This window comes from Canis lupus, chromosome 5 (assembly GCF_003254725.2).
Source record: "Canis lupus dingo isolate Sandy chromosome 5, ASM325472v2, whole genome shotgun sequence".
In the NCBI taxonomy this organism is placed as follows: Eukaryota; Metazoa; Chordata; class Mammalia; order Carnivora; family Canidae; genus Canis; species Canis lupus.
In genome coordinates, this window is record NC_064247.1 from 32,466,892 (window position 1) to 32,478,491 (window position 11,600).

The following is an 11,600-nucleotide window of genomic DNA, read 5'->3' on the forward strand; positions in this document are numbered from 1 at the left end:
GTACATATTGAGCACCTACTATGTGTGTTTGGAGGCTCGAAGGGAAATGCGCACTGGCGCCACGTCCACAGACCCCAGTGATGCACCTGCTTCGGAACGAAGGCTCCTTTCGTCCTATCAACAATTACATCTATTTTGTGCGTTGTGCATCTCGTGAGGTTTTCTTAAGGAAGGAGCTGACAGTTTTCCAACAGGGAGGGCTAGGTCAGTGGGAGGACAGTAGTTAGGAAGGAGAGGGAGCACATTCTGGGTGGCAAGCACCCGGGTGGTGGAAGTCATCCTTGCTCTGGCCTTGGTGGCCACACCACATAGGGCTGCAATCCTTTGCCAGGAAGCGGTGGGGAGGATAGGGACTAGAGGAATTATGATAAACAGGAAGGCCAGAGAGGGAACGGCAGAATGAGGCGACCCCAGAGGGGACTCTTGCTGTCATCCTAGCTGCTGGCCCAGGTAGGCATGGGTGCAGAGTACCCACAAACTGCCTTAATGTCTCAAAAAAGAACAATGAAATGGAGAAATTTCTTTATGGATGATTCAGTCACTACGAAGAAGACCATCTTAAGACTACAGCTACTGTATCTTCAAATCAGGAATCAGGTGTTGATTTGAGCAAGCCTCCCCTGTGGAGACAGGGACAGATTGAGCTCTGGGCTATCTGGGGACGGGACCCCCCTCAAGGGGCAGCCAAGGTCAGCGAAGACCATAGAAAGGCAGAGCCTAGCAGATAAAAGACCTGCCACCTCTGCATTGTGACTCCCCGCAATGTGCCCCATTATGACCCAGCACCCTCACCAGCTGGTAGGTGTCCCCAGGTCCCTGGATGAGTACAGTGTGGTCCGGGCTGGTGGGGGGGGCGGCGGCCCAGGCGGCCCTAGGGCCCCCCCACCATGGAAAACCAGCTCTGGTATGACAACGTGGGGTGCTGCAACCAACACCAAGAACATCTCCAGGATCCTGAAGACTTACTGCTCCTGCTGCTGGGCCTCATCGTTCTTGTCAACATTGGGATCAACGTGGTGACTGTGGTCAGTGATGGCGGGGGACCGCCCCCAGGGGTGAAGAGGGCTGAGGGTGGGGGCCCACCTCCACCTGCAGGAGTGGTCTTGGCTGGGAGCCAGGTAGGGGTAGGGGCGGGAAGGATTGAGAGCCCCCTAGTCTTCACTCCCACCTTATCCTACCCCCAGATGTGGCACGGGCTCCAGAATGGCTTAGAGAAGGTGATCTGTTGGATTAATCGGAAAAGTAAGTATGGCAGCAAGAGAGGTAGGGGTCCCCCCATCCCCCGATGCCATCAGCACAACCCAGGCTGCAGCGTTCCCCACCCTGAGGTCTTCTCACAATTGCCCTGGGGCTTCATGGACTCTTGTCACCCCCAGATGAAATCTTAAAGGCCTGTGAAAGTTCCCCCAAAGAATCCTCAGCCAAGGCCCAAGATGTCCACATTCACTGCACCCTGGACCCTGTAGAGGTGAAGATGGCCCCGCCTGATTGCTACCCCTCTTCCTCCTACCACCTCGGTCACAACTCCCGCTGCTGCCGTCGCCCCTGCAGCCGCCGCTGCCGCAGTCGCCGCAGCCCCGGCCCCCGCCGCGGCCCTGACCACCATCACCACCCTTGCAGCCACCAGTGGGGGCTGAAGAATGGGAGGCACGTCCGGCACAACCGCTCAGGCTTCCATAGCCACCATCACAGCCGCAAGATGTCACAGCTGCGGCCCGTGCCCTTCTTCGATGGGGAAGACCTGGAGGAGGAGGATGACCTGGCTTTCCCACACCCCAAGTGCCCTTGGGGGCGCTGGAGAGAGCTTTACCAGCACAGGGGCCTGCCCTCCAATCTGGGGCTGTGGGGCCGCCAGGGGGGGATCCTGGCCAGCCTGCCACCTCCCTCTCTCTACCTCTCCCCTGAGCTGCGCCGCCTGCCCAAGCGCGTGGAGGCCAAGTCAGAACTGAGGCTGCAGTCCTATGGGCCCCACTGTTCCCAGTCCCGAATCTGGGGCAATCTGGAGGCTGAACAGTGGGGCTCGTCCCCTCCACCCCTCCGCCGGCTGCCCCCAAACCCTTCCTGGGCCCCCATGGGGTACAGCTCTTACACCTCGGCTGGCCAGCTGCTCTATGACTCCTGGGACCAGCGGCGGCGGGGCACCGAGGGCTCTGAGCCTCCTTCTGCCCTGGTGCCCCGGGGCTCCCGGCCCGAGGCCCGGGAGCACTGTTCTCCACAGGCCCACAGGCGGAGCCTCCCCAGCCATGCGTACAGCCAGCTCAACCGCAGCCCCCACCCATCCACCGGCCACTTGGGCTACAGCTCCCGGGATCCCCACGAGGTTCGGCGCCGAGCGGCTGAATGGGCAGAGGCCCTACCCGCTCGGCACCCCCTAACAGCCTCTGCCTCCCTCACTATATTGGGTGAGACCTCATACCAACGGGCCCCAGCGCCCAGCTCGGCCCTGGTCCCCCACTCTTCCCAGCCCCTGTCTGCCGACCAGGCTCCCGAGCCCCCCCAAGCCCAGCCCACCTTCATGCCGCTCAGCAGGACCCCAGGCGGCAATGCAGGCTACCAGGTGTATGACAGCCTGGAGCTGAAGCGACAGGTGCAAGAGAGCCGAGCGAGGGCCAGCTCTCTGCCTCCACCTTCCACCTCGGCCTCCAGGCCCTCCCTGCACAGGAGCCGGACCGGGAAGCTTCACTGACCAGCGGGGAACGCGGGTGGCGGGGTCGGGCTTGGAGAGAAGAATAAAGAGCAGCAGAGTCCAGGAAACACTGTGCTGTTCTGTGGCTTGGGAGCGGCACTCCTCCTGCCAGCCTGGGCCCCGGCCCTTGGCTCCCTGAAGCGAGAAGCCAGCGTCCCTCCTTGGCATGAGGCTCCTCTTGGCCATGGAGACCCACCATCCCACCAGCACGGCCGCCCCCCCACCCCCACCCCAGGTCCTGCACCATGCTCTAAGATCTGAAGGCTGCAGATCCCCAACCACTGGTCTCTGAGCACTGGCTCTGGGGGTCTGCCTCCCATCCCCAATCCAAAATGGGCTCAGAGGCTCAGCCCCACGTGACACGGTGAGGTCAGATTCCAGCGTCTGCTCAGAGCCAGGAGGGCAGGAAGAAGCCCCAGGGCTCCGGAATGGGCCAGGCCTTCCCCCGGGGCTCTGGCTCTGAGGCCAGATCTTCCCAGTTCCCAGTTCCCAGGGCAGACCATCACAGGCCCTCCAGTTTCCTCCCCGCCTTCATTGTGACCCCAACCACCCACCCCATTATGACCCATCCGTCTCCCCCTCCCGCACCAGAGAAGTCTGGCTCCTAGTGAGTATGTGGGGGCCAGGGGGCCCAGTTAGTCCTGGGACCCCCAGCCATGGGTGAGCGAGCCCACCACGGAGCCCAAGTGTGCTCTGGCACCAACCCCAGGAAGTGCCAGGACCTAGGAGACTCAATTCTTCTGATTCTGGGCAGCTTCATCTTGCTCAACGTGGGGATCAATGTGGTGACTCTGGTCAGGGCGGTGACCGGGCAACAGGGTTGGGGGCGCCCCGGGATCTGGAAGGGGCTGAGGTGGGAGGGCTGCTGGGATGTGGCTGAAAGGCGGCTTCGGGGCTCACCCCACTCCTGGGCTCCCCCTTCCCCTGCTTCTCTCAGCTCTGGAGGCACCTGAAGAGCTCCTTGCGGATTCTTTTCCATCATTTCTTCCCCAAAGGTGAGCGGGCCCCACCCTCCAGGGCCTCAAGGGGGGTGTGGAACCTGTCCCCTTTTCCCCGGCCCTCAGGAACCCAGGCCTGGTCCCTTCCCGTCTTTCCCGGCAGACAAGCAACCCAGCTGCGTAGGCAGTCGTCCCATGTGCGTGCGCTGCTCCATGGACACCAAGAACATGTGCTCGGGGGTCTCCTCTCGCTTCCACCGCCGCCCGGGCTTCCTGCATGGGCACCCTAACCACCTTGACTCCTGGGTACCAGACATGAATGAAGAGAAGGCTTCTGGGTGCTGCTGGATGCCGCCTCAGTGTGGACATGCTGGGGCTCCCCTGGGGCCTCCCTGGGGACTGTGGAAGGAGGGGGCGATGGCAGCAGGGGAGGCCCCTCAGGTCCCAGTTTTAAAGGCCCGGACCCCCTTTATTTCCAGGCACGAGGCACCTTCCCAGTTACCCAGGATGAGCAAGCTGGATATGGCCCCTCTCCTTTTGCCCCACAAGAGCAAGACCAAGACCCCAGACCACGCCCCAGAGCATGTCCTGGCCCAGAACAGCTCCCCGGTCCACACCCCTGAGCACACTACCACCCACACCCAGACCTGCTCCCTGGCCCAAACGCCTGAGCACACCACCCTCAAGACTCAGACCTGCTCCCTGGCCCACACCCCTGAGCACACCACCACCCACACCCAGACCTGCTCCCCAGCCCACACTCCCCAGCACACTAAGCCCCAGGCCCAGATCTGCTCCGCAGCCCATCGCCATGAGCACACCACCCCCCAGGCCCAGGCCCAGACCTCCTCCCTAGCCCATGTCCCTGAGCACACCACCCTTCAGGCCCAGACCTGCTCCCCAGCTCACGCCCCTGAGCACAAGCTCCCTCAGGCACAGATGCACTCCCCAGCCCAAGCCCCCAAGTACAACCCTCTCCAGGCCCAGACCTGTTCCCCAGAGCACACCAGCCCCCAAGCCCAGACCCACTCCCCAGCCCATGCCACTGAGCACATCCCCGCCCAGGTCCACGTCCCTGATCTTACCTCAGTCCAGGCGCATACCCACTCCCCAAGCTTCACCCCTGAGCACACTCAGCAGCACACTCCTGCCCAGACCCACAGCCCTGAGCACACCTCAGCCCATCCCCTGGGTCACAGCCCTGAGCATGTAATAGCCCATGCCCCAGCCTGCACTCTGTCCCATGCTCATCTAACCTATACCCATGCCCCTCACACTCTGGCCCCTGCTCCCACATCTGCCCCAACCCTTCCTCCAATGTCTACCCCTGCCAGGATTCCTGCCCCACCTCCTGCCTCAGCTTTGGTCATGACCCTGACTACCACTCCTATCCCAGTTCCCATCTCTGCCACCACCCATACCCCCATCATAACTCCTATTCCCTCTACCCTGACTGCCTTTAGCCAAGGCCTCTCCACTGGCCATGTGGTCTACAATGTCCGTAGGGGCAAGCAGAACTTGTGCCATGTGTGCCCTCCCCCAAACTCTGGGTATTCCAGAAAGGACGGAGGCACCCTCCCCAGGCCCCAAGAGGGGGAGGGTCTGTGTGGCTCTGATACAGCTGAGCCAACGTCAAAACACCATAGTGGGGACAGTGCCAAGCCCTCCACAGGCTCCGTACTGGGTTACCTAGAGTTGGGGAATGTGGAATGGAAGATCTCAAATGATGCCAAAGACAAGTTCTTACAGCCCAAGACCTTCCCTTATTTCAGCTTCCATCCTTGCAGTTCTGAGAGGAGAAACACACACTCTCAGACCCCAGTCTACCCCAAATTCCTGGTCTCCTCCAAGGATGCCACACCTTCTCAACCTTGCTTTCATTCTCCAACCAGTACCCAGAGCTCATTGAACGCCATTCCTCCACCTTGCACTTTGTCTCTGCCTCTCTTGTCTCCCAGGTCCTTTGTCTTTCATCAACCCTCCGGCCACCAGAAGCCCTCCACCTCAATGCAGACCCCTGCCTTTCCCCCGACCTCCACATCTTCTCAAACTGTCCCCTCTTCCCAGTTCCCCATCCCTCCCCAGTTCTCCAAGACTTTCCAACCCCCGATCCAACCCCAAACCCCTGAACATCAGGAGAGTCTAGGCCTCAACCAAGATTCTGGCCTCCAAAGGACTTCATGCCCTTCAAAGGACTTGAGAGTTGCCAGGAACCCAGGCCTTACCCCAAGTCCAGGCTTCTGTAAGAACCCAGGCCTTGTTCAAGATCCAGGTCTAAGCAAGCCCTCAGGCCTTACTCAAGACCCTTCCCAAGACTCTGGACTTCACAAGAATCTGGTCATTACCCAAGATTCTGGCCCCCAAAAGAGCCTAGGTCCTACACAAGATTCAGCTATCTTTAGGAGCCCGTGTCCTACCCAACCTTCTGGCCTCCACAGGAACATACCATTTCCCCAAACTTCTGACATTCAGAAGAGCTCAGGCTTTATGCAAAACTCTGGAGTCTATAGGAATCTACAACAAAACCAAGAGGCTATACTCTATAAAAGTCAAGATCTCTCCCAAACAAGTGGCCTCCATAATAGCCCAGGCCATTCTCAAGATTCTGGAGGTTATAAGAGTACAGGTAATGTCCATGAGCTGGAAGTCTCTAGGAGTCTAGGCCTTTCCCAAAATTCTTGCCCACAGAAGAGCCCAAACCTTGCCCAAGACTGTGGAGTCAACAGGAGCCCAGGTTTGATTCAAACCTCTGGTCTCCATAAGGGCTCAGGCCTTACCCAAGACTCAGGAGACTATAAGAATTCAGGCCTCCTCCAAGAATCTGGAGTCCACAGGGGCCTAGACCTTATTCAAGAGTCTGATCTCCATAAGAATCCAAACTTTGCATCAGCCACTCAAGTCGAAAGGAGATGTGGCCATACACAAGACGTTGGAATTTACAGGAGCCCAGAATATACCCAAGACCCAAACTTCCATAACTATCCAGGAATGAATCAAGATCCTGGCCCTCAGAAGGGCTCAGCCCTTACCAAAGACCATCGCCTCCCCGAGACTCAAGGCCCTATTGGGGAATCAGGCCACCACAAGGATTCATGCCTCATCCCGAATCCCAGCCACCACAGGAACCCAGGCCTTGTTCTAGGTACTGACTCAGTCCAAGTCTTAGGTCAACCTCAGAACCCAAAGTCAACATTGAGCCTGATGAAGTCATTTGTACCTGAGGAAGCCCCTCGGAAGGAGGATGTGGAACAGCACCTCCCCTGGACTTCTGTCCCCATTAGTCAGAACTCCAGCTCTACTAAGCCTCAGGTGATGATCTACAATGACCTGCAAACCTTCTCTGAGGTACCTGTGCTGATAGAGCTACAGCCGTCCTCCCGGCGAGCAGGTAGCCAAGACTGGGTATACCGTCCTGTGGATATAGTTTCCTCAGCCTGCCACAACTATCGCCAGATGTCAGTGCCTCCGAAAATCAGCTGGAAGCCCTACTGCCCTGGGTCAGGCACCCGGGTAGGGCATGTGGTCTTTGATGCCCGCCAGAGACAGTTCGGGGTGGGCAGGGACAAGTGTGAAGCTCTGTCTCCCAGGCGCATGCGCCAAGAGGCATCCAGCAACTTACCGGAGACCATCAAGGAGTGGGGGTATCAGTGTGTGATGCGGAACTTGGAAAAAGAGGAGACAAAGGTGCATCCGGAATAAAGAGTCAAGAGAAGTGTTCTGTGGTTGTTTTGAGGACCCCATGCACCCCAGCCCCGTTCCTAATGCTGGCCACCCACAGGGCCTGATGGGGACTCGTACTAGCCCTGCCCCTGCTGCTCTTGCATTGCTGCTTGGCGAAACCCATCATCCCCAAGGCCTACTGCTGTGTTGCCCAATATAGTAGCCACTAGCCAAATATGGTTGTTAACATGGAAATTAAATTAAATATAATGTAGGGGCACCAGGCTGGCTCAGTCAGTAGAACAGGTGACTCTTGATCTCAGAGTTGTGAGTTCAAGTCCCACACTGGGCATGGAGCCTACTTTGAAAAAGAAGAAAAAAAAATTTTTAAGATTTTTTTATTCATGAGACACACATAGAAGAGAGAGGCAGAGACACAGGCAGTGGGAGAACAGGCTCCCTGTGGGGAGCGTGATGCGGGACTTGGTACCAGGGCCCGGGATCACACCTCGAGCCAAAGGCAGATGCTCAACCACTGAGCCACCCAGTTGCCCCCTGAAAAAAGGAAATTTAAAATTCTGTTCCTCAGTCTCATTATCTACATGTGAAGTCTTCAATAGCCATGTGTGGCTACCATATTGGACGGCACACATTAAGAACACTTCCACCATCGCAGAAAATCCTATTGGACAGCAACGCTTTAGAGTTTAGAGAAACTTTCCTTTTCCTTGTCACTCAAACCCAGCACCTTCAAAACTCCCACAGAACCCAGGGTGTGTGTGCGTGAGGGACCACCCTCTGGGGAGGAGGGAAGATGCAGGGATGCCCCAGACTGTGAGAATGCGCCCAACCTTCAGTTCTCCCCATCTGGTCTCTTGTGTCACAACCAGGTATATGGAAACCTGCCTCCTCAGTTCCGGGCTGTGTTTTGGGGCTGGAAGTTGCTGAGGGAAAATAGCTTTCTTCGACAGTGACTAGAAACCCCTGAGATCAGGGCTTCCCAAATTGAGCTCTGGATTTTGGGAGTCCCCTCCTTCGCAGTCCTTTGCCATGGACTTAGGTCTGTCTCACTTCGGAAGTAGGGAAGGGGTGTGGGAAGGGATTGTGAGACATCCTGGTCTAGCAGTGGATGGGTCTGATCTGTGAGCCTCCCTGGTTTCCTTTGGTTCCATCTTCTCAGTCTGGCTCCTAGTCTCATCCCGAACTAAAGCTGTGTCCCAGACAGCAGTGATCACTGAAAGCAATGTCCTTCTCCTAATCATGTTCCTTTCACCTGGACCTGATTTTCAGTCCTGATAACTCTTCTGTGTCCATGCATGAGCTGGCAGATCCCAAAGTGTGTCCCTGCCAGCGCTCGTGTGTCTGACATGGGCATCACCAAGATGTATGCCCCTTCCCTGAGGCAGAGGTTTATTCTTGGGTCACCACCTACTAGACGGTGCCTGACACGGACTCCAAAGAGATGCCTCCCCGCCTAGCTGGGAGCCCCTTTCCAATGCCTCTCTGTCTCGGCTGTACCATGTGCAACCTTTGCAGGCTGCAGTGTCACCTCTAAAATGAAGTTAATGATGGCATGGCCGAACCCTCTCCTAGATCTAAATGACCTGGGCTCTTCTACTCACACGAGATGCGGAGGCCCCTAATCATGTCTCCCATTATTAGTTGCTATTCAGATCCATCTTGTTCCAACCCCACGGAATGTCTGCGCGGGGCAGACCTGGGCATGAAAGCCAGAGAACAGGCGATCTCCCTAGAAACTACAACTTCCATCAGGCACTACTTCAGCGGAACAGGAAAGGAGGCGGGGGCGTGGCCTGAAAGCCCCGGCAGCTCGGAAGACAAACTACAACCCCCAGGACAGCGCGAGATCTCAGCGGGGCGGAGAGGGCCCGGGCTCCGGCGGGAGGCGGGGCGGGTCCGGAACCACCCCCGGGAGCCAGAAAGGGGCGTGACCGCAACTTGGGGGCGTGGCCTTGGGGCTACAGGAAGAAGTTACCTGTTGAATCCTTCGGTCCGTTCCCTTCCCAGCCCTTGCAGCTATCCCGAAGAGGGCAGCCGCAGACCACAAGCCTCTTCCGAAGAGGTAAGGGAAGGGAGACGAGGGGCGGCGGCGGAGACTGGCTCTCACGTCCCGTAGGAAGGGCCCAACAGCTACACCTGCTGAGTCAGGTGAGCCGCTCCTTGGAGGCGGGGACCAGCATTTGAGTAAAAGGCGACGACGGAGGAAGCATTTATTTGTTCGTTTTCAAGACTCTATTCACAGCCCTTCAGCTGCAGACCCACTGACGAACTGTGCCTGGGGCGCACTCGCGGCCTCGGGAAGAGAGGAACGCCGGCTATCTTTTAGCAGCAGAGGAACGGCCGTCTAAACGTCTCTCCCCCCCACCCCGCCCCGTCCGTGGTTCCCCTAGCCCCCAAACGATTGAATCACATGGCTTCCGCGGTCTGGGGCAGTGCGCCCTGGTGGGGGCCGCCACCCCCAGCCCCAGCCCGGCCGCTCACGGACATAGACTTCTGCTCCGGGGCGCAGCTGCAGGAACTCACCCAGCTGATCCAGGAGCTGGGTGTGCAGGAGAGCTGGAGTGACGCGCCCAAGCCGGGGCCAGACCTCCTCCGGGCCAAGGACTTTGTCTTCTCTTTGCTCGGTGAGTAACTCTCCCTGCCTTCGGGAGCTCGCAGCTTTCAGCCCCTCCCCACCCCGCCCGGGCTTTGAGTCACGCCTTCCCGAACCCGTCTTATCCTGTAGGTCTCGTACACCGTCGGGACCCGCGCTTTCCTCCCCAAGCAGAGCTCTTGCTGCTTCGTGGTGGGATTCGCGAGGGCTCCCTGGATCTGGGACTTGCACCCCTAGGCCCCTACATCCGGGGGCCTCATTACGATGCCGGCTTTACACTACTAGTGCCCGTGTTTTCGCTAGACGGCACTGGGCAGGAGCTGCAACTGGACGCGGAGTCCTGTTTCGCGCGGCTACGCCTCCCAGAGCAGATACGGGGAACCTCAGTCCGCGAGGCTTGGCAGGACTGCCTGGGACCCCCAGCCCCAGGAGGACGTGATTCAGTCCACCGAACCCAAAGCGAAGAAAGTCCCAAGGACCGGCAAAGCCCGGTAGACCAGCCGCACGATGGCACTGAGCCTGAGCCAACCGTGTCTTTGGATCAATCATCTGGACCAGAGGGACAAGACGTAATCGATCTGGAGCTTTCCACCCCACTGAAAACCCTGAATGGTGACCTCAGGAAAGCAGCGGTCGTCAGCCCCATCCCCTGGCCCTCGGAGCGTTGGGAGGCGTGGCCCACACTCTGCCCCGCCCAGGTGGCTGCGTGGTTCTTCGCTTCACTGGCCGCGGTCGCAGAGTCCCTGTTCCCGGTCCCGGGGGCCCCACGTCTGGTCCACGCAGCGCGCCACGCGGGGTTCACCACCGTCCTCCTGGCGACGCCGGGGCCCCCGCGCCACCTCCTGCTCTTCGACCTAATTCCCGTAGTGTCCGTGGCCGGCTGGCCCGAGGGAGCCCGGAGCCATTCGTGGGCCGGGCCGCTGGCCTCCGAGTCGGCATCCTTCTACCTGGTGCCAGGCGGCCACACCGAGCCGCCGGGCGCCTGCGGCTGGCAGCTCTGCTTCGCCCGCCAGGAGCTGGCGCTCAAGGCGCGCATCCCCGCTCCGCTGCTGCAGGCGCACGCGGCGGCCCAGGCGCTGCTGCGCCCGCTGGTGGCCGGGACCCGGGCCGCGGCGCCCTACCTCCTGCGGACGCTGCTCTACTGGGCGTGCGAGCGGCTGCCCGCGCTCTATCTCGCGCGGCCCGAGAACGCGGGCGCCTGCTGCCTCGGGCTGCTGGATGAACTGGGCCGTGTGCTCGAGGCCGGGACACTGCCCCACTATTTTCTGAGCGGCCGAAAGCTCCGCGCGGGGGACGGCGCTGCCGCGCTGCTCGGGGCGTTGGCCCGGCTCCGCGGGGACCCTGCCGGGGCCCTGCGCGCCGCGGTGGAGGAGGCTAAGGCTGCACGCAAGGGGGGCGGCTTGGCCGGCGTGGGAGGCGGGGCCCATTAAAGACGCTGCTCCTACCCGCGTGGACAAGTGCTTCTGTTGGCCAGCGGGATGTGGTGGGGGCTGCTAGCCCCTCGCCGAGGTCACGCGCTGAGTGCCTTGGGCCCGAAGAGCACAGCCTGGAAGGCCTCCTCGGGGCTTCTCCCCATCCTCCTGCCCCGTTCCTGGCCTAGGTCGTCCCATTTCTGGCATCTCTACTCAGATCTGCTGCCAGCACACCTCCCAGCCCGGCGCATCCTCTGGCAACCATCTTCCCCAGTTTTTCTGGTCTTTTC

At 59.6% G+C, this 11,600-nt stretch overlaps 3 protein-coding genes across 4 annotated transcripts; all 3 read left to right on the top strand.

Moving 5' to 3' along the window:
* Positions 1–794: 794 nt before the first annotated feature.
* Positions 795–2,754, top strand: SPEM2 (SPEM family member 2). Its single transcript, XM_025428568.3, has 3 exons — positions 795–1,025; positions 1,185–1,242; positions 1,377–2,754. The coding sequence occupies exons 1-3, from the start codon at positions 888–890 to the stop codon at positions 2,684–2,686; spliced, it is 1,506 nt and encodes a 501-aa protein (XP_025284353.3). The 5' UTR covers positions 795–887; the 3' UTR covers positions 2,687–2,754.
* A 501-nt stretch (positions 2,755–3,255) lies between these two features.
* SPEM3 (SPEM family member 3) lies at positions 3,256–8,780 on the top strand. Its single transcript, XM_025428564.3, is given in 4 exon segments — positions 3,256–3,480; positions 3,624–3,681; positions 3,788–7,239; positions 7,241–8,780. Coding segments are annotated over 4 exon segments (3,687 nt in total). The 5' UTR covers positions 3,256–3,342; the 3' UTR covers positions 7,280–8,780.
* Positions 8,781–8,903: 123 nt separating this feature from the next.
* Positions 8,904–11,342, top strand: TMEM102 (transmembrane protein 102). 2 transcript variants are annotated; one of them, XM_025428558.3, is made up of 2 exons: positions 8,904–9,929; positions 10,202–11,342. In XM_025428558.3, exons 1-2 carry the CDS (start codon positions 9,716–9,718, stop codon positions 11,326–11,328), a joined length of 1,341 nt encoding a protein of 446 aa, XP_025284343.1. In that variant the 5' UTR covers positions 8,904–9,715; the 3' UTR covers positions 11,329–11,342. The 2 variants fall into 2 exon arrangements, with proteins under 2 accessions (XP_025284343.1, XP_025284342.1); XM_025428557.3 differs by having other exon boundaries at positions 8,928–9,929; positions 10,031–11,342.
* Positions 11,343–11,600: the final 258 nt, after the last annotated feature.